Source organism: Neolamprologus multifasciatus, chromosome 6, assembly GCF_963576455.1.
Source record: "Neolamprologus multifasciatus chromosome 6, fNeoMul1.2, whole genome shotgun sequence".
NCBI lineage: Eukaryota > Metazoa > Chordata > Actinopteri > Cichliformes > Cichlidae > Neolamprologus > Neolamprologus multifasciatus.
This window is the reverse complement of record NC_140444.1, coordinates 34,884,247-34,911,815: the sequence shown is the minus strand read 5'-3', so window position 1 is coordinate 34,911,815 and position 27,569 is coordinate 34,884,247. Positions and strand designations below refer to the sequence as shown.

Sequence of the window (27,569 nt, the reverse complement as noted above, 5' to 3'; positions counted from 1 at the left end):
TCCCGCCCCCTTTTCAATATTTAATAACACTTTTTCTTCCAGTTTAGGCCCTATCCATCATAAACTCTTCCTTACAATTTGTTACATGTTTGCTTTTATTACCCCAGTAACACATAAAACCATATGCAAATGTACAGCTATATATACTTACATAAACATATTTGTGTTTCTATGACACAAATATGTTTATGTAACAACAGAGGACTGTTGTTGTGATTTGGTGCTATATTATAGCTATATGATAATAATAAAACTGATTTGATTTTGGTAGTTTATTGAAATTAGCCTTCACATTATCTTCTGTTAATAACTGTTGAAGAAGTTATATCTTTTTTTTCTTCTTTCTTTGTGGGGGAAGCAGACAAGCCCGACTAAAGGGTCGTTGTGTAAGTCAGCAATAAACCACAACACCAATATGAAGATTTTTCTTTCCACAAACTTTAGATAATCTCTCACATGAAATTTCATTTCAGTTATCCGGCCCGTGATTTGTTTCCACAATGATAAACTCACACTTCCTGCACAGCTCTCTCTCTCAGTGGACTCAGAGAACAGTTTCCCATCTCAAATCTCTGTTTTCTGCATTATTCACTTGCTAATTATGTAATATCTTCTTTTTCTGTTTTTCTTTCTTTGTGGGGGAAGCAGACACCAAGCCTGACCAAAACCACATCGTGGAACTCAGCAATAAACCACAACACTAATATGAAGATGTTTCTTGCAACAAACTTTAGAAAATCTCTCACATGAAATTTCATTTCAGGGATCCGCGCTGCAGTGATTTGAAGCTCTTCTATTAAAAATGGATGTTTCACTTAATGATGTGAACCCTGCTCCAACCTCAGGCTGTGGAAAGTTACGTTTTTGGAAAATATTTTACTGAAAGCGGATTTTACTTGCTAGCGACAACAAGTACTTCATCTTTGGATTGTTTGTACTTGTTTTTCATACAGCAAAGCCTGAAGATGGCTCATCGTGGACTCGACAGTCCCCTGGACTTCGCTGCAGGTACTTTTAACATTTCTTCAGTTATTTTAAGAGCCACTAAATGACTGTAATAATTTAATAAGTTCCAGTGTGAATATCAAGTTTTAATGTTAATGTTAGTACAGTAGTAATAATGGTATCCTCATTTTATGCTAATACTATATCTTATTATATAGCAGTTAATGATGTGAACTTAGTTGACTTAGCTGTTTGTTGCTTGCATGAACAAGTAGAAGTGTCATTCAGTCTGACATAAATGTATCCTAAAATGCTTTTCTCTCATCATCTACTCAAACTAACAGATGTAGCTCTGTTCCTTTAGCACTTGATGTTTATTACATTCTTAATGTTATTTTGAACTTGTTTCCTCACAGGTCGTCTCGACTACGTGGTTGAGCGTCCCGCAGAAGAAGGCCTTCCTGAGGTCATCAGGATCCTGGATGACTCTGACACCCAGCATGTCAGTGAAGGTGAGTATATCCTTCTCTCATCCTCCCCCTCTTCTCATGAACCTTCTCCTTCAACCTCAGCTCTCACCTCCTCAGCAAAGAGAAGCAGAGAAGACATCTGCACTGAAGAGGTAAGTGCAAAGAGGTGCAAGGTAAGTGATGACACGTTCTGTTGCCCTTCAACATCCTCAGGTTCTTTTGGAGTCAGACGCTTCTGGGAAAGGCCTTTTAACCTTTCACTTGATGACAGTGACTCTGACTAGGTAATGTTAGAACTTGTTTTTAAACTTTAAATGTTTAAGTTGGCCTTTGCGTCTTGCAGTGTTTGTAAGACACAAACTATTTAAATGACTAACATATTTTTTCTCAAGCTCTAGCTCACTTCTTCTTCTGTGAATAACGGTTGAAGAAGTTATCTTTTTTCTTCTTTGTTCTTTGTGGGGGAAGCAGACAAGCCCGACTAAAGGGTCGTTGTGTAAGTCAGCAATAAACCACAACACCAATATGAAGACTTTTCTTTCTACAAACTTTAGATAATCTCTCACATGAAATTTCATTTCAGGGATCCGCGCTAAGGTGATCACACCCATCAGATTCACATTGATGTGATAGTTACATGTTTGCTCACTGGTTTCTCTCATGTCTGCAGATATCATGAATATAAAAAGGGCTGGGAGGAGCATCCTCCACCGGGGGAGGTCAAGAGGCGCCAGCTCCGGAGGGAGGTCCAGGTATGTGTGGTTTGAGTCATGAAGTTATTACACCGTCAGTTTCATTGACCTGGGCAGCAATGTTTGTTGGAAGTACTTAATGTCTTTTTTCAGGAGCAGCTGGCACAGGGAGCAGTGCCAGTAAGTAACTCTCTGTAAGGAACACACACACTTCTTTGTGTGTGCATTATAAATACAATTAAACAGCGTCCGACAGTGCTGTAAACAACGTTAGACTGGTGGGTAATAAGCAAGAGAATAATGCAGAAAACTGATTTTTAGATGGGAAACTCTTCCTCAGAGAGAGAGAGCTCTGCATGAAGTGTGATTTTATCGTGGTGGAAGAACAACAGCCACAGTAAGAGGGAATAAATGACGACGTTTATGTGAAGCGAAATATTGGGGTCTATTTTATATTCCAGCTCTAAAGTCAATGTCGTCTTCACTCATGAAGACTTTTACTGTCCTGGGGACAGGAGAGAGGAGTCTCGTCAGAGGAGCTATAACTTTATAGCTTGTAAAAGTAGAAACAAATAAGTGTTCATTTGAATTCTTGTCTTAGTGATTGAAAACGGTCTCACTTTCTGCCCTTCACTGTTTGTGTCTAAGGCTAAAAAACTACTTTATCTAAATTAAACGTGACTCTAAATATTACATATTTAGTTGTGTGTGTGCACACACGTATTTTATGTATATCGACTTCTTTTCAATTATTACTCATGATATAACAGTGTGCAGACAGGCCCTGCGAGGACATGAGGAGGAAACGGTGATAAAAGGTGTGTGAGGCTGCTACAGGCTGTGGATCCCTCACCAGCTGGAACAAAAAGAGCACAGCTAACAATAACACGTGTACCAGTTGTTCCTGTTCTGTGCTTTTTCCTTCACCCCGAGTACCAACAGGGCCATAAGGCGTGTCAGCCGCACAGGGCTTCAGATTCCCAGCAGTCAGTGAGGAAATAGGAGGAGGCTACAAAGCTCAGAGTAACTTGGGTTAGAGAACCTGGAGCTGGTGGAGTCATAGCTGCCTTTGTTCAACACCATCTTCTCATCTGGCTTGCAGGCCATAACAGCATCCACAGGCGAGGTTAATTCTACAGTCATCATTTCCACGGAGTTCAAGAAGGAGTGAAAGTATTCACTGGGGAACCCACTCTGGAAGAGAGAAGTCAGAACAGAAGAGGGCTTAGAAAGACTGGAAATATACAAGATATTCAATCTGCACTTTAATGGAATCAGTTAAATAGGTAAGCATCAGGTGTTTGGGGTGCTTCACTCAAACTTGACTCAATTTGAATTGCTTGGATCATGAAGGTCATAAGTCTGTGACTGGATCAGTGAGTCACTTTGTCTGTCTGGTTACACCTCCCACAGAGTTCACATCTATCTGCAATACTCTGTCTTTTTATGGTACATGTTGTGTTGCTCGACTTTTTGCACTGAGCTTATTTTTGCTTTCAGACTCCTTAAACTCTCTGTAGCTCCCTGCTACTTTACAGGGTTTTTTCAAATGAATATTTTTAGACATGAACATTAGACCTTGATGCAGTCGACCTCTGTGGTTATACGGTGAGCCTTGTTCCCAGCAGGCAACAGGTTAACAGAAAATACTGTGAAGTGACTTGTTGTTAAATGGTGCTGCATTAATAAAACTGTACTGAAATCAAATCATTGTATAATAAACTTCCCCATGAACTTCTCCAGCATCTGATTTTAACACTGTGATGAAGCACTCGACTCTTAACCCTGACCCAGCGCTCCAGCCCCTACCGGTCCGTGAGTCACTTGAATTTTAAAGTGTTTATTTATCGGACAAAATAAGTCAAATTAAATAGCTGTCCAGTACCTGTGCAACAGATGGTAGTGATGGTTCAACAGAAACATCCTATACAACAACTGATACAGGTATATACATAAACAGAACTGGGGACACTCTTCCCTAACTATAACAATATCCATAACATCAACACTCCTCGACACATGGCTGTATTTGAAGCTGCAATGCTTCGCAGCAGTAGCACACCCCTTGAAGCAGCACAGGTATGGGCAGCACCTGTGAAATTTAATTTACTGGGAAGAAGTGAGTTATGGGTTGAATTGTCCATCCTTGTTCTATTCTGTGTCACCATCTTTCTAACCATGCTGAACACCCTCTCTGATGATGCCTTGCTGTGTGCCACACACAATAGTGCCTTCATCAAATGCACCAGAGTCTGGAATCTCCCATCTCTCCCTAGCATGGCACAAAACCTGTCAATCCTTGCTTCCTGAGGAAGATCTTCCCTGCCAAGCACCTGGTACTCCACTAATTCTTCCCTAAGTCTATCCAGGTCCAACCGCAGCTGCAGCAGACTTTTCCCTAGCTCTATAACTGCTGATGAAAATGAGCAAACTAAGCACAAGTGAGCTGGAGATATAATTGCTTTCTCTATTATTATACTCTGTAACTTCTGAAGTTGATTATTAAACAACTACAACCATCAATTAAAAAAGTACCTGAGTTATTGAAAATTGATGCCGTGACTCTGGATCCAACACGGTCAGGTTTTGGAGGATGATGTTGTCGACGGGGAATGCAGTCATCATCTTTGTGGTCACAGCTACAAAGAAGTCTCTCACTGCCCTGTGACACATGATCGGATCAATGATTACAGACATTGTATGATGGATTATCAGTCAGTTAGGTAAGCTTATTTGGACAACACAATAATCATAATGCTTACTGGATCATCATTGGGACAGAAGAGGAAAGTTCATCCATGTTGTCCCCACAGAGGCTTTGTGCAGCTACTGCAAGAAAGTTCTTTGCCTGGCAACTGTAGGCTGGCATCCATGAACTTGATGTCCTTCAGTGGGACGTCAGCAATAAGGCTGGCAGTGAGAAATCTTCCCATCAATCTTCTCACCAGGCTGGTCATCTCTTTGTGTAGCCTATGGACCATCACTCCTTCAGCCTAGAAACACAAGACGGATTATCAGTTATGAAAAATTATGAGAACAGCATTATTTATTATCACAATTATTAAAGTTTATCTTTTGCTGAGCTGGCTGACCTGAAACACAACCTTGAACTCTGCCAGTGGCTTCAGAACCTGGAAGAAGAACTTTGTCTTCTTGCTGGTTAAATGCTCTGCCAGCATCTTCACCTTGCCAGGCTTCTCCACATCCTCATACTGGCCTGCAGTGCATCCCACTGGTTGAGCACCCGCTTTATGCAAGTCAGCAAGCTGAGCCACCTGGTTGCACAGTATTGGAGTATCTTCAGAGTCTCTGAGTCTGTGAACTGCACAAACTCTTTGAAGATTTCAGCATGTTTGGCACTAAAGTTGAGAAAGGTCAAATAAAAATACATAAATAAAATACAATCAGGAAAGAAATTGTTAAGTAATGAAAAGCAAGGAAGCTAAAAATGATATCCAATAACAGTCAAATTGTGGAACAGAGGCTCTCTTTTAACTTATGTTCAAGTGTAACATGTAGCATATCAATATGCTCACCTGATGTCAAAGAGCATAAATGCTGCTGCTGATGTGATCAACAGGCTGGCCTAGAGCCCTAATGCCACATCCTGTGGCCAGCTGGACCTCGTCACCTCCCTCTGAGTTTTCAGAGAGAAAACCCTGGCCAATATCACAAACTCCTTTAAATAAAATAATATTTATTTAGAGAACAATTTTCACTGACGACAGCCACAAATTACTTTATAAGTGTGAATACAAAATACATACTTTATCAGACCAAAGGGTTTGTTTTGGCACAGCTTAATCACCTCCTTGTCCAATTCTGGGCAATGGCACCTATCAAAGTACACAGAAACGAAAACACTGTTTTTCTACTAACTGTACTGCACTTGCTGCTTACTTGAAATAATAATAACAACACCATTTAGAATATTTAACGATTTAATCTTAAAATATGGGAGGACTCTGTATTATAAGGGATGGATGGCAACCCTAACTCTTAGAAAACAATATTTTATATACACTCACCTTTCACTATTTGAGCCTTTGTTCTGCCATTTGCGTACTGGCGAGCTATCTCCGAATCAGGGAACATATCCTTCAGGGACATGTAGCTTGTAGGGATGTAGCTTGTAGCTAACAGCATAGCCATCTTTGTCTCGGCATAAATAACACCCTTGGGTCTCCCTTCAGCAACATTCCCCAAAATACTGGGCCGTGATCGGTGCTGCAGCATATTTCCTTCTCTTGCTGGTCGTTGCCATTTCTCTTCTGCTTCGTCTTCCTTTGTTCTGATTCCCGCGCTTGACTTCGAGGTGTCACCGTTATTACTGTCCTGCCAGCAACGGAAGCCCAGTTAAGGATGCTTTAGCAATTTTGTTGTCTGGTGAAATTAGGAGAAATTCTGGAAAATGGTGGCTCCAGGAGATTTTCGGGAAAGGCACCGAAATTCGGGATTCTTTCGGAAAAATCGGGAGGGTTGGCATGTATAATGGCACCTATCAAAGTGCACAGAAATGAAAAAACACAGTTTTTCTACTAACTGTACTGCACTTGCTGCTTACTTGAAATAATAATATTAAGAACACCAATTAGAATATTTAACGATTTAACCTGAAAATATGGGAGGACTCTGTATTATAAGGGATGGATGGCAACCCTAACTCTTAGAAAATAATATTTTATATTAACTCACTGTTCAGTATTCCAGTGCCATTGTTCCGCCATTTGAGTACTGGCTAGCCTACTCCGAATCCGGGAACATATCCTTCATGGACGTGTTGAAAACATCCACAAACGTGAATGGGATATTGCTTGTAGCTAACAGCATAGCCATCTTTGTCTCGGCATAAATACCACCCTTGGGTCTCCCTTTGCCAACATGGTCTAAAATACTGGGCCGTGATCGGTGCTGCACGCATATTTCCTTCTCTTGCTGGTCGTTGCCATTTCTCTTCTGCTTCGTCTTCCTTTGTTCGGATTCCCGCGCTTGACTTCAAGGTGTCACCGTTATTATTGTCCGGCCGGCAACGGAAGCCCAGTTAAGGATGCTTTAGCAATTTTTTGGTTTTGTTTTTTAAAGTCTTTGCACAAATTTACAAACTCTCAAAGGGAGATAATATTGGTGCAATTACATCTGAACAAAAAACATAGGAAAAAACAAAACAACAAAAACAAAAAATTAACATTTACAATATAAATGGGCCATATTCTTATGACATTTTACATTTTCTTTTCCGGCAACACTAACATACGTGAGGCTTACCTGGTACAAAAAATTAAACACATTTATTAATAGTGTTTCATAATTATTCATTATTAGTTTCAGGAATCTGATTTGACTGTAAAGAGGGCATTTTTATTTGTCCTTTAGAGTAACATAAATGATTTTGTATCAAACGCAACAGAAGTAAAGGGATCACGTTACAAACTATGTTATATACTCTAGGGGAACACTAAATGTTAAACTTGGCATTAAAAACACCTATTTTGAGAAATTGCCCCTTCTCCTCAAGTAAATCTGTTATAAAGATGTTTTTTTCATTCCACTCTTTAATGAATGACTTCCTATTAATTGTAATGGTCCTGTTATTCCACAAGGTGGAGCCATGGGGCGTGAGGTCATGGGGAAGAACCATCTTCCAATAAGATAAGACTTGCTTATGATATTCTGACAGTTTGACAGGCAGCTTCCATATATCAAAATCACATTTCAGGAGAAAATCCAACCCTCCCACCTTTTTGAAAATATTTTTGGGGATATGGAACGATATGATGGGAGAGGCGTGAGTTTCTCAAAATGGGCTCAATGAGTGCAGCACGGATAAGATCTTAGAGAGGCTACGGCTGCTGTGAATACTCAGAATAAGATCTCTGACTGCAGACTGGATACATCTCGGAAGGGCTAGCTCGGAATAACATCTCTGGGCGCAAATTGGATGACATCTCGAGGAGGCACACTGTCGTGAGTTCTCAGAAATCGCCTCCTTGAGCACAAGAAATGACAACATCACAGAACGCAAGTATGGCGAAGCTCGCGGCTCTCCAACGGGAGATTGAGAGACCAGTGTTGGACTGTAGAACTGCTTTGAAATTCATATGAGCTGTTCACACTAAAGTAAAAACCACCATCACTTATGCGGATACCCCTTTGGCGCCAGCTGCGGTCTCAAGGCTGAAGCTGAACAACAACACCCTGATAACGACTGTGCTGAGTCTGTTCCTTCCCATTCCATGCAAGGCCACCTGGAAGACTGTTTACTTAGCCTAGCAGGGCAAAGGACACTGTCTTAGCTGAACTCTGGACACGCACACACATACATATACACTGATATGCACACACTCATCCCCCCTCCCTTTCCAAACGCCTTCGACGCTTATTCCCTTCCGATGCTGACGGTGGATCAAGGAGACCAGCGCACACAGGCCCGGATGTACTGTCTAATTCGGCTGTCTCTCACCCTTTACCCACCCCTGTTGCTTGTCATGTGTTTCTTTGGTGTATTAAGAGTTTTTTCATGTGCTATGTGCAGAGGTGGGTTTTTTTTATGTTTTCAAACTGATCTCCCTGTTGGAGCTCAGTCTGGGGGGAGTTATTTTTTTCTCCTTATCTTTCCTCATGTGGTGCATTTTCCATTGTTATACCTCTCTGACCTGTCTTCCCCATGTGATGTTTTGTGTAATGTATGTATGGTCGGAGGGTCAGATGTGCCGCCATTGCGTGCAATAGGTCGGCAGCCCTATGAAATTTCCCCTTGTGGGACTAATAAAGGTATATCAATCAATCAATCAATCAAGGAAGAGAGGAAGGCTTTTATCCAGTTTATTTTAAATACTCCAGCCATTGATTGAAAATCAATTGTCCTCATACCTCCTTTGGTGTAATTTTTGATGAGCTGTGAATTTTTTTTTACGCCAAATGAACTGATAGATTATGGAGTTCATCTTTTTAATACTTTGCAGGGTAACGTATAATGAATAAGCTGGATAAACCATCTTTGAGACACCCTCTGATTTTGATAATAGATTGCGTCCAAAAATTGTAATATGTTGGGTCTGTGTTTCCACAAGACCCGCTGGTTTAGAGACTTATTCATCATGAAGAAAACAAGACAGTCAGCGATCGATTGATTTACTTGCAAGGGAGGCCTCGTTGGTATCTACGACAAAATGACCCCAATGACGGCCTCCTCTCGCTGCCTTTTATTGGGAAAACAGTTCACACGATACACATCACAGCAAAAGCACCGCCCACGTAAAACCCAAATGGTTACAAAGACAATGCGTGTGTATGGTAAATGGCCTGCATTTGTATAGCTAAGGACCCCAAAGCGCTTTACACTACATTCAGTCATTCACACACTGGCAATGGCAAGTTACATTGTAGCCACAGCTGCCCTGGGGCGCACTGACAGAAGCGAGGCTGCCGGACACTGGCGCCACCGGGCCCTCTGACCACCACCAGTAAGCAAACATGGGGTTAGCATCTTGCCCAAGATACTAACCAGGATCAGCCTGGGATCGAACCATCGACCTTCTGATTAGTGGTTGACCTGCTCTGCCACCTGAGCTACAGCCAATACGTGTAAACATCTGTATGCATGTGAGAATGTGTGTGTGTGTGTGTGCGTGTGTGTGTGTGTGTGTGTGTGTGTGTGTGTGTGTGTGTGTGTGTGTGTGTGTATTGAGCCAAGATTGCAAAACTGCCTAACTGCCTTAGTCTTCCTCCCATTAGGGCCTACATGGATGACATGATCATCATTACAACAACAGAACCATGTACTAGGCCAAGGGCGTAGATTTGGCATGGACAGAGGGGGCATGGCCCCACCAATAATTTGATTTCTTCAAGTAAAGAAAAACAAACGCGATAGAAAGAAAAAAAACAATCTGTCAACGTCTCATTCAACCAGCGGTGAAGAAAGATTTAAATTATGTTCTCTACCTCATGTGACAAATATGGCCAATGTGATTGGCTGTGCCTTTCAGGGAGCTCTGTTTAGTTTTAGCAGCAGCAAGTCTGCACTGTGAGGACCTGCAAGTAGGAGAGGAGGATGGCAGCAAAAAGGAAGAACCTGGATATAAGAAAGTGTTTTTCAAAGAAACCTGTAAGTCACTTAAAGCCAAGTTCACTCATAAAATGTGCCGGTCATAATAACGTTACAGGCTATGCTAGGCTTTGGCCCACATCAGTCTAAAATTGTATGCAACCATGAATAACGTGTTTTGGAAACTAACTGCACAACAGCAGCACTATTAGTTCTCTCAGTCTCAGAGCAGCTAATTTTGATTGAAACTGTCAGAGAAAACGGCAGCCTCGAGCAAGCCAGGATAATAATACTAAAATGTTTAATTATTACTATATTACCTTTGACTAAAACTCTTGTTTGCGAGCAGCTTATTGATCTTGATAAAGACGTGCTGCTTACTTGTGTAAAAACAGTGATATATAAAAAGTGTTTACTAATTTGTACCAATGTGAGAGAGAAATGGATCTGAAACCACTGAAACCAGAGTGTTTGCAGACACACAGATAATGAAGACATGCTGCTCGGAAATGTTAGATACAGATAAAAATGGAGTGTGTGTGTGTGTGTGTGTGTTTGTGTGTGTGTGTGTGTACTGAGCCAAGATTGCGAAACAGCCTAACTGCCTCAGTAATTATGGACCTTATAGTCCTTACAAACACTGTTTCACTAACTTCAGTAAACATTTTACATACATATGTCACTGCTGTATAATTTACAGCAAACGCCGTGAACGCAGCAGTGCACGAGCCACTGCAGTGGAGCTCACGTACAGCTTTGTGGGCTCAAAATGTGGTTATAAATATTTTGTACTTGTACTTTTGTATGTGTAAAAAGAATTTGTGCGTGTGTGTAAAAAAGATTTGTATGTGGACTTAGCCAAAAAAAACAAAACGTGTGAATCTCTGCAAGTTACAAGTACGAATTTTGACGCTATTTTTCTTCCTTTCATCTGATTGGTCAATGTCATGTCAATCACAATTGTAACAATCCAATCAGAGAACAGATGGGTTTGGCTGTCGGAGGGCAGCTTTTTTGAACTGCGGGTTATTACTCTATAATATTACTTACTCTAATATTACTAATAATAATTATTAGTAATATTAATTATTAATTATCTAATAATATACTAATCTAATATTACTTACACCACACATCATAATAATCTGACAATAATATAATATTGGCCATATTATATTATTGTCAGATTATTATGATATATATATATATATATATATATATATATATATATATATATATATATATATATATATATATGCTTTAAAACCAAGTTAACACTGTAAGTACAAACATCACTAATGTCACACAACTTTGCCAACATGTGGCCAACAGCAATGTTTTAATGTTCTTCATTATTAAACATTCGCACATGAATAAGTGACGTCATATTCAGTACTTACTTTTGACAGTTCACTCTTCGGTCGCTCCCTTCTGCCGTATTTTGCGGCAAAATTATCCACACCCACCGCCGCGCTATGAATTGTGGGATATATGGGACCACGACCACGCTTGATATTTGGGGAAATTGACGGCGCATTTGGAGTACGCATTTGAAGTACACTTCGAATTGGGACAGCCGTCGTCGCGTGGCGGTGACGTAATTGCACTTAAAATGCGTACTTCAAGCATGCAGACCCTGAATTGGGACACAGCAGACGAATGGTACAGTCGGGGTCACATAGGTCACAAAAGATTCTTTATACTTTTCATGTCATATCTTATCATTTGCTGGGTTTTTAATTTTCTGAATAAATCTGTCAGCGTGCTGTTTCCGTATCCTCCACGAAAGGAGTTTCTTGGATTTGGGACCATTTTCATAATAATTCTGCTTAATGAATTTAGCCCTTTTCTCTATTTGGTCATCATATAACCTGTTTAATATCTGCTGTGCTTCTTTCATTTGTGATAAGGTGTCATCGTTGTTACTTTTCATATGTTCTGATTGTAGGTGTTTCAGTCTCGTAGTGAGGTCTTTTAGATACTTCTCTTTTTCCTTTTTTTTATATGAGGACCACAAAATTAGCTTCCCTCTAAGAACTGCCTTCGCTGCATCTCATAAAATACTGAGGAGAAACATGTTATTATAGTCCATGTATTCCTTAAATTCTTCTTTTACAAACCTTTTGAATTTGACATCATTTAGTAGACTAGTATTAAGCGTCCATGAGTGCAGAAGTGTCAGGTACACGCCTGCATGGTCCGAAATATCTCTCAGCCCTATATCACAATTTACAATCCTGTGCTTATCAAAGTGTGACATAAACAAATAGTCCAGTCTTGAATACATATGGTGGGAATGTGAAGAAACAGTATATTCCCTCCATACGTCGACCAACCCTTCTTCTTTTAACATATTGAGCTTCTGATTGTGACACTTTAGTTTTACTGGACGTGTCCAGAAAAAGTGAATATCTCCACCACATATTAATACGCCTGATGTTTCTGTTGCAATTGATTCAAAAAGGGTCCTGATCAGATGTTTATCAGTCCCTGGCCATCTGTACACATTAAACTGTCTAACTTCCTTGTGATCTGTGACCCTTTAACCAGTATATAACACCCCTCCTTATCTCTGATTTGTGAGGAAAGTTGGAAATGTACTTTGACAATAAGATGGCGTGTGGGATATGTGAGGAATAATACAGATTTTTAAACCCCATTTTACACAATTTTTTGTGCTCGGTGGCAGAAAGATGTGTTTCTTGCCAGAAAATGGTAAATGGCCTGTATTTGTATAGCGCTTTACAGTCTCTAAGGACCCCAAAGCGCTTTACACGTTCAGTCATCCACACATTCACACACTGGTGATGCCAGCTACATTGTAGCCACACCCACCCTGGGGCGCACTGACAGAGGCGAGGCTGCCGGACACTGGCGCCACCGGGCCCTCTGGCCACCTCCAACAGGCAACAGGTGAAGTGTCTTGCCCAAGGGCACAACGACTGTCCGAGCCGGGGCTCGAACCGGCAGCCTTCTGATTACAAGACGAACTCCCAACTCTTGAGCCACGATCGCCCCCCCCAAAAAAAGATAGAGTCCCAGAGAGCCCCTCGTAGTGCTGCTGGGTGATCTCCGCTCATCATAGCAGCGCTCTTGGAGAAAGCCAGTAACATCCCATAACTGCGGTCAAACCTATTACTCTTATTTTACAGAGAACTGCAGTCTTAGATTAGGTGTTACTATCCAAACGCTTGAATCCCTGGAGCTTTTCCTGGATGTATTTCATCCGTTCCTCCCGGGTCTCCGCTCGCTCTTTCCCAGAATGGCGTCCTCGGCTTGTGTCTGGGGATGCGTGGTATTGGGTCATCTGCTCCCTTTTCCATCAACTTCCTCTTCTCCAGGTCTTCGGATGCGTCGTAAATCACGGGCCCGTTTTCATAAAACACACAGTCTGGGACAGTGGCTCAGCTGCTGAGTGACCCTCATCTGGGACTCTCCTCAGCTCTTTCTGGGACAGTGGCTCGGCTGCCCCTCTGTTGGTCTTCCTTGGTCTCTTGTGTTCTGGGGGCCTCTGGATGTCTGGATGATCTCCTCCATACCTGCTTCATGCCCTGGAGGACAGGGCTGTGGCCCCCCCACACCCTCTAGCAGATCATTACATGAAGGAACCTTTTAAAAACAAGCGCATCCATGCTCACAGGTGTACACACGGGTGCTCACACACACAAACTACACCCTTTTTGGCTCCTACCTCAAAGCACAGTGTGCGCTGTCGATCTTACGTGCTGCACAATAATGTTTAATATTTAGTATTTACTGTTATATTCACATAGATCATCATGATGTTGTTTATTATGTTGCTCTGTTTCTTCTGCTTGTTTTCTTTTTTCTTTCTCAACAGGTGAAATTAAAAAAGTATCTACTGATAGCTAGTTTATTGTGATCGTGTTGTTTTTATTATGTTGCTCTTTTTTTGTTTGTTTTCTCTTCTGTTTTTTTCTCCATACAGGTGATCCAGGTGTTTGTTTGTTTTTCTTTTTGTTCCTTCCCCCCTTTCTCATCATCTCTTCTGCCCTCTGTTTTTCTTTCTCTCCTTCTCTTTCTTTCATTCTTTCCTTCTCCCTGTCCTATCCCCCAGTCATGTCTGTCCCGTCTGTAACAACCGATAATAAAATAAAATAAATACACAATTATAATAAAGGTCAATCAAATGGACCAACATGGCATCTTTCTTGGCCTTCAAACAACAATTCTGATGGCTAAAGATCCAAATGGGACAGGCAAAAAAAAAAAAGAATAAATAAATGATGATAACCATGTGCAGCTTCTCTCGTCTTCCATTTTTCCATGATATGTTTCACTCTACATCAGACACGTGTTAAAGTGTGTTGGCTGCATATTAAGTTCAAAATGCTGATGAGCTCTGATCCAGTTGACTGATATACTCTGCTCTACATCCTGCACTGAAATATGAGGATTGTGTGTTTATTAAAATTTAAAATCATCACGGAGTCATTGACAGAAGAGCATCAACGTTCAGCCTGATAAATTAGATTTAGATATTTTTATTTCAGAAATGATTCCTAACAAAAATGGAGAATATAAAAACACAATCAAAGCAGTAACGTCCATATTGTGAAGCGTTTGCTGTATCAGACAATCATGTTTATTCACAACAATGAAAACAATATAGTGCAGATAAACATGGTGCTGTAATGAATCTGCTCTTAAACACAATAACAAAATACATTTTCCAAGAGAGATGATAATGATTCACATCAGAGTGAAGAACGAATACATTTACAACTGGTTTCTAACATTTATTATAGATCGAACTGATCACTGATAGAAACAGAAGAATATTCAAAATGATACTCTGAGAGATACATGAATGAGATATGGATAAACATCAAATCACATAAAACAAAAAAGCACATAATCATTATAACTGAAATAAAATATGAGCAGAAATAAACAAGAATTAAGTCGAAAGATAGAAAAAGGCAAAATGTTTAAAATATATAATCATATAAGAGACTGAACCGTCCAGTCAGGTCACAGATTCATATCTACAATAATATTTTTGTTTGTTTTTGTTTTGATTTCTTCACTTCTATGTATTATTATTATTATTATTATTATTATTGTTATTGTTATTATTATTATCATCATAAGCATATTAAGTGTGTGTCTGAGCTGAAAGCTGCTCTCCTCTCCTGGTTTTCTGTGTCACACAGATCACAACAACACAAAGCATCACCTGCAGACCGTTGAGCAGTATCCACCTGACTCTGTAGAAGGTCGAGTAAACCCCAAAGGGCTCTCTGTAGATCAGAACTGTTTTTACTGCTGACACACACTCACCTGACTTAAAACCTGCACACACATACTCTCCTGCATCTTCCAGTGAGACATTAGAGATTATCAGGCTGTCATAGGAACAAGTGATTCTATTGTCACTGCAGAACTCAGCAGTGTACGCAATTTTAACTTCTGTTTGAATCAACTTAAAGAACAAAAAGTCCAAAGTACTATTTTTCCAATCATCAGAGCATCTCATAGTGACTTCATCTCCCTCTGAGAAAACCTTTACTGCAGGTGGACCAAATTTAGGGCACACCAAAAGCCTGTACATATGTCTTACTTTTTCACCTACACAGTAGTAGATACCTGAATCATTTAACATTAGTGATGGAAGTACCAGTGAGAAGTTTCGACCAATTTCTTGATCAATATTGTAGGAACCTGCTTCCTTCATCCACCAAACTGGGGGCTGGTCATGAATGGGGTCCATGAAGGGACACTCCAGCACAGCTGTGTCTCCCTCTGAAACATAACGTAGCTTTGTTTCTTTGGTCAAACGTACACTCACACACTGCTGTTGGTTCATCACCAGGCAGATGTAAACAGTTTGTTCTTCATTGAAGACATGAAGAAGTGATGTGTTTTTCACCTCCAGGAAACTTTCTTGGACTTTATTCACCTTCAAAATTCTGTCTCTGAAAATACTCAGCATGTCTTGTTCCCACTTACTGTCATGTCTGATCCAACACACCGTCAGATTCTCACCTGCTCCTTTACATTGTACGTCTACAGTGGCATCAGGACTTGTGATATCTTCTTCCCACCAATATTCTCCCCACCTTACTGTCTTACACACAGTCAGGCTGATGTTTCTCTCATATGTCACGCTGCCCTGAGTCCAGCACACATCTTGGTACAGTCCAGAGTCTGAGTGGGTCAGGCTGTTGAGAGTAAATGAAGGAGAACCATGAAATGTCTCAGGAAATGAGAGTCGTCCTGTCAGGTCTTCATGTACTGTGAAGTTTCTGTTCCAGGGGTCAGAGATGTTCCACAGGACCAGAGTATCTTCACCAACATGTCTGGAGGTGATGCAGGAGCTGTTTTGATCTGGGAGCTTGAACTGTAAAGACTCTCCTTCTTCTTTTATGGCGATAAATTCTTCTGCATGAATGTTGCTGATGAGAGTGAACAGCAGGGAGAAGCAGAGCTGTGCGACTGCAACCATCCTGCTCAGAGGTCTTGTGGTGAGTGTCGTACAAGCACTGACACTGCTCGCTTCATGAGCTTCCTGTTTGTGGTTGGAGGAGGAATGCCACTTCTTTATCACATCATCAAGGAACACTTTGAAGCATTTGGCTCGATATCACGCCGTATATCTGCTTTCACTCTTCACAGGCCAAAGTGTGGACACGTTTTTTTATACTTCATTGCATGGGTCCAGGGGTATCAAACATGTGGCCTGGAGCACAGAACCGGCCAGTCACAGTGTCCAATCTGAACCATTACAAGTGAGATTATGTCAGCTTTACCACACAGCCATGAATATTATGAATATGTAAAAGTCCTTTCTAAACTATTAATAGTTTTTTTTCACAAAAAAGACAGAAAGATGGCGGGGCGCTAGGTCGCAGCAGCCACACCGTGTCCTGTCTTGTCTACAATATCCCGACCATAACTTGAACCTGGTATTTAATACCTACTGCACAATCCACTTCGTATTGTCTCTGTCCTGTCTTCGTGTACAGTAGTCCCTCGCTATAATGCGGTTTACCTTTCGCTGATTCTTTTGTGTGCAATTTTGCATGTTTTTTCTTTTAACAACGGTTAACAACGCATTGCGTTCTGTATCCTGATTGGCTGTAGACCATTGTCAAATCAATCTGGTGCCGTGTCTCCTGTACAGTACAAAATGTGTTCAGCTTGTCAATTTTACATAACTCTTTGATCCCTAGCAGTGTGACTCTGAAGTGCTGTACAGTATGTTTGTAAGTCTTCTCCCCAACAAACACAAAAATATCGACGAAACGTTTTGTACCGTCAAAAGGCAGTGGCGGGTGTTTTTGGTTTCATTCTATAATACTGGACTCATTTTTCTATGGAGGACCGCGAGAGCCACGCGCATCGAAATAAAGAATTCTGTGCTTAAATAATGAATTGTAGAATAAATTCTGCATTTGTAAATTTATTTTTGAATTCCAATTTAATAAACTCATTTCAAAATCCATTTCCCTTTCCTGTTCGCTGGCGCTGCAGGCGACGGCGTGGGAGCCGCAGGTGGTGGCTGGACGGGCCCCTCGGACCCTCCAGCTGAGGCAGACGAAGGCTGGACGGGCCCCTCGGACCCTCCAGCTGAGGCAGACGAAGGCTGGACGGGCCCCTCGGACCCTCCAGCTGAGGCAGACGAAGGCTGGACGGGCCCCTCGGACCCTCCAGCAGGAACAGGCGGTGGAGTAAATGACTGAGGTGAGAACTGAGCAGGTGACTGAGCTGATAGGTGAGCTAAAGTCTGAGCTACGGAGAGAAGTTTAATATGTATCGACTGTTGTAAAGATGGTAGTAATGGTGGGTAAGGTGGTGGATTAGCAGTAAGCTGAGCTAGTTCCCCTGAGCCTCCAGAACCTGAAAAAAACTGCTGGACGGGCTCACCTGAGCCTCCAGCGTGGTCAGAAACAGGTGCAGGTACCTGCCGGACACCAGCCACTCCCACCCGAGGAGAAGGTACGGGTGCCGGAGCTAACTGGTTCCCGGTCATCCTCACACTGGGAGCCGGGACAGGCACCGTCAATGGCTGGGCAGCTGCTGTCCCCACCCGAGGAGCTGGCATGGGTGCAGCGACAGGCAGAGGCTCAGCCGGCCTGGACACCGGAGCAGGGACCAGCTGGACCTCAGCTTCCCTCACCTGAAGCACTGAAACAGGTGCAGGGGAATGCTGGGGCAGCGCTGCGCTGGGAGCAGGAACACAACGGTGTGAAGGAGCAGGCTCAGCAAACACAGACTCCTCTAAAATGTTTTTTAGCTTCCTACCACCACCACGTCTAACAGTCTTAACAGTTTTCACAGTCTCAGAATTTACAGTGTGCACATGATTGTCTTTTTCCAGCTCAGAGGGAGCAGAATGAAAACAGTCATTATACCTCACCACGGGGAGTGGCTCAGCAGAGACAGAGTGGCGACCGCGTGAGCGCCGCTTTCTCCGGAAAGTGGGAGGTGGCAAACTGGGCTGCGAATCCTCCAAAAGACCGGGCTGCGATGAGGAAGCAGAGAGTTTGTGAAGCTCAGAACATGGCAGACCCAAAAACAGAGCAAAGGACTGCAGTGGAGTGAGTCTAACGTCCGGCATCACGTAATCCTTCTTCCTCCGCCGCTTAACCCTCTTGTCGGACTGGTAACCCAGGGGTGGAGGCGGAGGTGTAGCGACTGGAGAGAATGAGCACGTGCTCAATCTGATCGCCCGAGGCATAGGCGCCGGCTCGGCCGTAGCCATGGCAGTTTGGAGGCTGCGGGACCCTCCCCAAGCCAAACGTGAACCATAGAAAGGTGATTCGAGCTCCCGGGCATGCTTAGCCTCCTGCCTCACGCTCTCCTTGAGGAAGGCAGAAACTGCGGGTCGCCGATACCACACGGAGTCTGCTGGGTCCATGTTATGGTTGCGATCTTCTGTTATGGAACGGCTGTGTGCAGACAGGAATAGGACCCAAGGTGCAGACACTCGGAGGCAAAACTTAAACTCAAAACAGCTTTAATGTTAAACTCAAAAAAGCAACAAAACGGAGTATCCAAAAATAAGCTTACACAAACAGACTGACAGAACACACAGCTAGATAAACGGTAGATCGCGACAATGACAAACTGAAACACAGGGCTCAAATACATAGAGGGAGCAATCAGGGAATGGACAACAGGAGGGAAACACAGCTGGGGCAAATCAGAACTGACGAGACAAGGAAGCGTAAACTGAACACACTGAGATAAGACAGAGACCTTCAAAGTAAAACAGGAAACACATAACACAGACTGAACAAAAGACACAGACTCACATGCAGGCACTACAACAGAGGGAACAGAGACGTGGGACCAGGGCAGACACAGACACTGACTGGACACGGGGATATAGCAGACAGGGGAGACAGCAACTAAGGATTACACAGAGACAAACCATAAGACATGACTCTAACGAAAACCCAAAGACTAGAAATTATAAATAATATAATAAACTCAAAAACCCTGGGCATCCTAACAATTAGAGCCTCTTAATGCGTGTTTTTTTGGGGGGTTTCTGTCGGCATGGAATTACCAAAAACAGAGAGGGCATAGCCGAACATATGAAACAGGAAAAGACGGCCGTGTAATCCCTTTATTTCAAAAAAGTAACTGTATTCTGAATACCACCATTTTAAATGGTAACTGTAACGGAATACAGTTACTCATATTTTCTATTTTAATACGTAACTTCGGTACATGTATTCTGTTACTCCCCAACACTGAAAATAAATAAAAGAACATTGAAGTTCTTGAGATGTTCAGTGCAATAACACACAAGCTAATCCAAAAGTTAACAGCTCACATCATGACTTATGACCTCAAAGTCTGCCTGGATCTAAATGAGGGAACCATGCGGACCTCATCAGTACAGGGCCTGCTGCAGCACACAAACTAATTTATATATATATACACACACACATATATATATAGATATAAAAATATAAATTTGTTTTATTCTTATTTATTTTTTTAATTACCTCTTCATCTGCTTTCAGCTGCACAAACTCAAGTCTCACATATGAGTGACAAACCACAGTTGTGCTGTTGGAGCATCCACAGCCTCTGTGTGAGTGCACTGCAACATCATGACATGAAGAACACTGGACACTTGAACCCGCTTTCAGTCTAACTTTTTATCGCCAATAGACAAGTTGGCAAAATGTAACACTCAGAACATGGAGTCAACAAATAATACTAAAATGTTTAATTATTACTACATTACCTTTGACTAACACTCTTGTTTGCGAGCAGCTTATTGATCTTGATAAAGACGTGCTGCTTACTTGTGTAAAAACAGTGAAATATAAAAAGTGTTTACTAATTTGTACCAACGTGAGAGAGAAATGGATCTGAAACCACTGAAACCAGAGTGTTTGCAGACACACAGATAATGAAGACATGCTGCTTGGAAATGTTAGATATAGATAAAAATGGAGTGTGTGTGTGTGTGTGTGTGTGTGTGTGTGTGTGTGTGTGTGTGTGTGTGTGTGGCCTCCTGCTGACCAAAAGGGTCATAAAAGCAGGAAGCAACATCACAAGAAACCGATCTTCCAGACAGGATGTGCCTGTGATAAAACACTACAGCCCCCACCCAGAACCTCGAGAATCTGAGGAGGGGACAAAGAATTCCTTTCATCACAGAGTTAAAACAATGTAGACATGGTAAGCATAAAAATGACAACATTTAACAATTCACTTTAACAAATATCTCTCATTAACCAATGATTTAGTGTTTTGGACATACCATCAGTTTTATTTATTTTATCTTTTTTGACTTTTAATATCTTTTTTAAATAGATGCCTAAAGATTTAACTTCACTTTTCACGGGAATCGTCCTCATGCTTTTTTCCAACAATCATAAAGTGAACATTTCTTTAGATTCAGGTACAAGTCTGAAGCTTTAGAAAAAACTGAAATTCCATTCAAAGCTTTATCAAGCATTGATTAATCCTTCAAAAATATTACTGTGTCATCCGCGAACTGACGTCTTTTCAGTTCAGTATCAAATATATTTCTTCCTTCAAGGTCTATGAATGCCTATCACCGTTTCTGTTAGGGGACTTTACCCGAATGGATTTAGTGGCAGAAACACACACGAGCACAAGATTGTAGTGATGCAGGTTTATGTACACAGATGAGGGAATATTTACAAGGGAAGGGGCTATATACAGTGACAGATAAAAATGTGCACGGAAAGCAATGCTGACAGGATGAGACGGAGCCGGGGTATGCGGGCGAACCGATGACGCACCGGAATTACCTAAAAGCGAGGGACAAACAAAGTTACAGAGTACGTCGATCGCAGAGAGTTCAACTAAAAGTGGACGAGGAGAGTTGGAGAGCTTACTTGCAACACCGACATACAGATGTAACGGTGGTCACAGCCTGGTATGAAGTAATTCTCCGTCACGGATCCACAGAAGCCCACACACAGAAAACTAGGCAGGCGAACAGGCAGCGGGACAGACTAAAACAAAGGAGAAGCAGGCAAATGATGGATCCTAAAACATGCAGCTCAATAGCGTGGAATCAACAGATTCAGCTTGCACCAACACGTTACCACTTATGAAAACGACAATACTCCGACACCAGACGTCCGAGATTCAGCTCCATAAAAGCGCTCCCTAATGACGTCCGATGCGCCGCAGGTGTGCCGGAATGCCATCAAGCCCCGCCTCGCCCACCTGTGCCAAGAAAGAAAACAAAACCCAAAAACAACAAAAAACCTACCCACCACCTCCTAACAGTATCCCCCCCTCAAGGGACGCCTCCTGGCGGTCCTCCAGGCTTGTCAGGATACCTCCTGTAAAAATCCACAATAAGACCCGGGTCCACAATAAAAGCCCCAGGAATCCAGGAGCGCCATACCCCTCCCAGTCCACCAGAAACTGGAAACCACGACCACGACGGCGCACATCCAGCAGCCGCCGGACCGAATAGACAGGGCCGCCGTCCACAATTTGGGCAGGCGGAGGTGGTTCCAAGGGTGGACACAGTGGGCTGCGAGAGACAGGCTTGAGTTGGGAAACATGAAACGTGGGATGAACCTTCATGGAAGCCGGCAGTTGCAGCCTCACAGAAACAGGGTTAATGATGCGTTGGATGGTGAAAGGACCCAGGAAGCGAGGAGCAAGCTTCCTGGACACGCACTTCAGAGGAACATTTGCAGAGGACAGCCAAACCTGTTGACCCACAGTGTATTGAGGCGCGGGCGTTCTCCTCCGATCAGCAGCACGGCAAGTCCGAGTTGCGGTCCGGAGCAGCGCTGCCTTAGTCTGGCGCCAGATCCTCCGACTGCGGCGTAAATGGTCCTGCACCGCCGGAACCGCAATCTCCGCCTCCTGAGAAGGAAACAGTGGCGGCTGATATCCAAGGCATATCTCAAACGGAGAAAAACCAGTAGCTGCCGAGGTGAGGGAGTTATAAGCATATTCAATCCAGGCAAGATGACTACTCCAGGAAGTGGGGTCAGAGGAGGCCACACAGCGCAAGGCGGACTCCAGCTGCTGATTAGCCCTTTCAGTCTGTCCATTAGACTGCGGATGATAGCCCGAGGAAAGGCTCACCCCCACCCCCAAAGCAGTACAAAAAGCCTTCCACACTCGAGAAACAAACTGAGGCCCCCTGTCAGACACAATGTCCAAAGGAATCCCATGTAACCGAAAAACATGATCAACGAGCAAGCGAGCAGTTTCGAGGGCAGAAGGGAGCTTAGAGAGAGGAACAAAATGTGCTGCCTTGGAGAACCTGTCAACAATGGTGACAATAACTGAGTGATTAGCGGAATGCGGTAACCCAGTAACAAAGTCAACTGCAATATGCGACCAGGGCCGACCTGGGACAGACAGGGGGTGCAGCAGCCCGGGAGGGGCCAGGTGACGGCTCTTATTGCGCGCACAAGTGGAGAGTGACACCCACATATTCGCGGGTGTCACTCTCCAAAGCGGGCCACCAAAAGGAGCGCCTCAACAGGGAAACCGTACGACGCACGCCGGGGTGACAGGCGAAGCGAGAAGCGTGTACCCAGTGCAAAACGCGGGCACGCACGGCCGACGGAACAAACAGCCTACCAGGCGGGCCCGAACCGGGGTCCGGGTCCTGCCGCTGCGCACTGCGCACCAGGCTCTCAATCTCCCACGTCACGGCCCCCACCACGCAGGACGAGGGGATGATAGTGGCCACCCCCGTAGACTCAGATGCGGGAGAAAATTGACGGGACAAAGCGTCAGGCTTAGCATTGCGGGAACCCGGTCGGAAAGAGATAGTAAAATGAAACCGGCTAAAAAATAGCTGCCACCTGGCCTGCCTGGAATTGAGCCGCTTCGCACACCGAATGTAAGAGAGATTCTTATGGTCCGTCCAAATCACAAACGGCTGTTCCGCCCCCTCTAACCAGTGACGCCACTCTTCCAAAGCCAGCTTAACCGCCAGCAGCTCACGATTACCCACGTCATAGTTCCGCTCAGCTGGAGAAAACCGCCGCGAAAAAAATGCGCACGGATGGAGACGGCCATCGTCGGGCGAGCGCTGCGACAACACGGCTCCCGCACCCGCATCAGAAGCATCCACCTCCACAACAAACTGTCTGGAACCATCGGGGTGAACGAGAATGGGCGCGGAGCAAAACAACTCCTTCAAACGAGTAAACGCCTGCTCGGCCTCAGGCGACCAACTGAAAACTCGAGCCGGGGACGTCAGCCGGGTGAGCGGAAGAGTGATCTGACTGTAGTTCTTGATAAACCGGCGATAAAAATGAGCAAACCCCAGAAACCTCTGCAAGTGTTTGCGCGAGGAGGGAGTCGGCCAATCAGCAATTGCCCTGATTTTACCAGGATCGGGCCTAACTTGCCCCTTAGCAAAGACATAGCCCAGGAACGACACAGAACTAGCATGAAACTCACACTTTTCCGCTTTCACAAAAAGTTTGTTTTCCAAAAGCCGCTGCAAAACGCTGCGCACCTGCTGAACATGGTCCTCAAAAGATCGTGAAAAAACAAGAATGTCATCAAGGTAAACGAACACACACCGATTCAAAAAGTCCCGTAGCACATCATTAATCAATGCTTGAAACACCGCTGGCGCGTTAGTCAGACCGAAAGGCATTACCAGATATTCATAATGTCCACGTGGTGTGTTAAAGGCCGTTTTCCACTCATCTCCCTGGCGTATGCGCACCAAATGGTACGCATTACGAAGGTCCAGCTTCGTGAAAATGACCGCGTCCTGTACAGGTTCAAAAGCAGACGAGATCAGGGGAAGAGGGTATTTGTTCTTCACAGTTATATCATTAAGACCCCGAAAATCAATGCAGGGTCGAAGAGATCCATCTTTCTTGTCCACAAAGAAAAAACCCGCCGCCACCGGCGAGGATGACGGACGAATTAAGCCCGCCTCCAGTGACTCCGAGATATACCTCTCCATGGCCGCCTTCTCCGGACCAGAGAGGTTATACAGCCGGCTGGTGGGCAATGGAGCTCCAGGCAACAGTTCAATGCTACAATCATAAGGACGATGGGGGGGAAGCGAGAGCGCACAGCGTTTACTGAAAACTGCCCCCAGATCATGATACTGTTCAGGTACAGACGAAAGATCCAACTCCTCAGGTGCCAGCATAGACGAGCAGACAGGCGAGGGTGGAAGAGCAGACTGTAGACAGTGAGACAAGCAGTGGCTACTCCAACTCTCAATGCGACGGGTGGACCAATTAATCTGAGGGTTATGACGCTCGAACCACGGGTAACCTAAAACGATGGGAGACTCGGGGGAGGAGAAAACAAAAAACCGAAGAAGCTCGCGATGATTACCGGAAAGAACCAATGAAACTGGTTCAGTCTCGTGAGTAACAGAGGGTAATAACTGTCCGGTGAGAGCCACAACGGAGATGGGAACCTGCAGGGGCCGCGTCTTAATACCGAGACGCCTCGTGAGACCGCCGTCAATAAGGTTCTGCTCAGCGCCAGAATCCAAAAGTGCATTAGTGGAGAAAGCACCAGACGCGTTGGTCACAACAGCAGGAAGCTGCATGCGGGGGACTCGGGAAAGAGAGGAAGCGCTACCCACCAGTACCCCCACAGCTACTGGCGGGCACCCCCTTTTGACCGCAACGGGCAGGTGGACACAAAATGGCCCGACTGGCCACAATACAAACACAACCGCCCCTCAAACGTCCTCCGACGCTCCTCCGGAGTAAGCCTCGTACGACCCAACTGCATAGGTTCCTCAGCAGCGTCCGCTGGAGGAGACCATGCGTGGGCCGGACCGGAAAGAGGGGGGCGGGAGACTGCGCGCACAGCAGCGTGCTCTCCCCACCCAGCACGGGACCGGCCTCCCCTTTCTCTCTCCCGCTCGCGAAGGCGATTGTCGATACGAATGGCCAGATTAACGAGAGCCTCAAAACTCTCTGGTTCATCACGAGTGGCGAGCTCATCTTTCATGCGATCGCTTAACCCGATAATGAAAGCCCCGCGTAACGCGTCATCACCCCACCCCGTCTCAGCGGCTTTAACCCGGAAATCAATAGAAAACTCCGCCACCGACTGGCTCCCTTGTCGGAGCCCGTGCAGCTGCCGTGCCGCCTCGTCAGAGCGCAGAGGGTGATGAAAAACAGCTTTAAAATCCCGAACGAACTGTACATAAGATTCGGCCCAGTCCAAAGCACGATCACGAAGGGCACCGATAATATGGGAAATCTTAGAAGCATCATCAGAAAACGCTTGGGGAAACCGCTGAAAAAGCAGTGAAACCTGAATCAAAAAACCCCCACAGCGGCCCAATTCTCCCGTGAAAGGCACCAGAGCCGGGGGAGCGGGGTCACGAACAGAGCCCGAACTCTGCGGAACGGACGGTACAGGTGGGGGGGACGAAACAGTGGGTACGGTTGGAGGAACTAACCGAGCTAAAGTTTCTTGAATGGCTATCAAGGTCTCATTAACCCGACCAGCCCATTGCTCGGATTCCTTAAACTGCTGAGACAAGCTTGACAAAGACTCCTCGTGTTTCTGGAGTAATTCGCCAGAATCGGGACCTGCGCGTTCTGCCGAATCCATAAGAGTGGTCGGAGTATTCTGTTAGGGGACTTTACCCGAATGGATTTAGTGGCAGAAACACACACGAGCACAAGATTGTAGTGATGCAGGTTTATGTACACAGATGAGGGAATATTTACAAGGGAAGGGGCTATATACAGTGACAGATAAAAATGTGCACGGAAAGCAACGCTGACAGGATGAGACGGAGCCGGGGTATGCGGGCGAACCGATGACGCACCGGAATTACCTAAAAGCGAGGGACAAACAAAGTTACAGAGTACGTCGATCGCCGAGAGTTCAACTAAAAGTGGACGAGGAGAGTTGGAGAGCTTACTTGCAACACCGACATACAGATGTAACGGTGGTCACAGCCTGGTATGAAGTAATTCTCCGTCACGGATCCACAGAAGCCCACACACAGAAAACTAGGCAGGCGAACAGGCAGTGGGACAGACTAAAACAAAGGAGAAGCAGGCAAATGATGGATCCTAAAACATGCAGCTCAATAGCGTGGAATCAACAGATTCAGCTTGCACCAACACGTTACCACTTATGAAAACGACAATACTCCGACACCAGACGTCCGAGATTCAGCTCCATAAAAGCGCTCCCTAATGACGTCCGATGCGCCGCAGGTGTGCCGGAATGCCATCAAGCCCCGCCTCGCCCACCTGTGCCAAGAAAGAAAACAAAACCCAAAAACAACAAAAAACCTACCCACCACCTCCTAACAGTTTCACGTGTATTCTCATTTTCTTTCTCTGTCAGGCCTGAGGTCCCATCTTCTGCGGTACCGTGCGCTCTCCAGACAGCTCTCCTTCAGTTCTTTGTTTTCCTTCATCAGCGACTCCATCTTTGTCCTTAGCTTGTCAACTTCCTCTTTGTTTTCTTTGGTTGCCTTTGTGTTTGCTTCGATGCGTTGTTCAAAGCTTCTTGTCAAGCGAATCAAATCTTTCCTCACATGTTTTTGTGAAGGCTAGCAAGACTTCATATATATTCTAATTGCCCACCTGCTTCCCGGTAGTTTTGCTTCTCAGTTTTTGGGATTGGGACTTGGTAACGGAGTGTGGTCGCCCGTGGGTGTTGCCATATTTTGTTGAAGTTCCATCTCTTCTATATCTTCATCCTCACATGCTTCTTGCATTGCAGCGAGGTTGTAATCGTTGTTGGAAAGGCTGTTAGCTTAGGACAAACGGAGGAAAATGGAGGATTTTGTGTTGGAGGCAACCGTGAGTTCACTCACTGAAAATCTATTTGTGGCCGAAGATGTTTAATCTGTCCAAAAAAGTTGAAAAGCAATTTCTCAGTCTTTGTTTTCTGTTTGTGAAATCTTGTGCTCATGTGCAAGACCCTGCAGAAACACTGAAAAGCACCACAATA

General features: G+C 44.2%; 2 protein-coding genes across 6 annotated transcripts; one reads left to right on the top strand and one right to left on the bottom strand.

Moving 5' to 3' along the window:
- Positions 1–860: 860 nt before the first annotated feature.
- LOC146517488 (uncharacterized) lies at positions 861–1,800 on the top strand. The gene is made up of 2 exons (XM_085164401.1): positions 861–1,008; positions 1,362–1,800. The coding sequence occupies exons 1-2, from the start codon at positions 966–968 to the stop codon at positions 1,697–1,699; spliced, it is 381 nt and encodes a 126-aa protein (XP_085020527.1). The 5' UTR covers positions 861–965; the 3' UTR covers positions 1,700–1,800.
- Positions 1,801–2,243: 443 nt separating this feature from the next.
- Positions 2,244–7,135, bottom strand: LOC146517487 (uncharacterized). 5 transcript variants are annotated; one of them, XM_085164396.1, is made up of 8 exons: positions 6,803–7,135; positions 6,136–6,605; positions 5,875–5,943; positions 5,644–5,786; positions 5,200–5,466; positions 4,870–5,100; positions 4,643–4,769; positions 2,244–3,301 (listed from the first exon to the last, which is right to left on the bottom strand). In XM_085164396.1, exons 6-8 carry the CDS (start codon positions 4,974–4,976, stop codon positions 3,095–3,097), a joined length of 441 nt encoding a protein of 146 aa, XP_085020522.1. In that variant the 5' UTR covers positions 4,977–5,100; positions 5,200–5,466; positions 5,644–5,786; positions 5,875–5,943; positions 6,136–6,605; positions 6,803–7,135; the 3' UTR covers positions 2,244–3,094. The 5 variants fall into 5 exon arrangements, with proteins under 5 accessions (XP_085020522.1, XP_085020524.1, XP_085020523.1 ...); XM_085164398.1 differs by lacking the exon at positions 6,136–6,605; XM_085164397.1 differs by lacking the exon at positions 6,803–7,135 and having other exon boundaries at positions 5,212–5,466; positions 6,136–6,765.
- Between the last annotated feature and the right edge of the window lie 20,434 nt (positions 7,136–27,569).

Excerpts from the sequence above, each read along its gene's own strand:
- LOC146517488 (XM_085164401.1), top strand. The coding sequence starts at position 966 with ATGGCTCATCGTGGACTCGACAGTCCCCTGGACTTCGCTGCAG. Across the intron at positions 1,009-1,361 it reads TCCCCTGGACTTCGCTGCAG|GTCGTCTCGACTACGTGGTT; the intron begins GTACTTTTAACA and ends GTTTCCTCACAG.
- LOC146517487 (XM_085164396.1), bottom strand. The coding sequence starts at position 4,976 with ATGCCAGCCTACAGTTGCCAGGCAAAGAACTTTCTTGCAGTAGCTGCA. Across the intron at positions 4,770-4,869 it reads TCTGTCCCAATGATGATCCA|GGCAGTGAGAGACTTCTTTG; the intron begins GTAAGCATTATG and ends CATGTGTCACAG. Across the intron at positions 3,302-4,642 it reads ATCAATTTTCAATAACTCAG|AGTGGGTTCCCCAGTGAATA; the intron begins GTACTTTTTTAA and ends TCTCTCTTCCAG.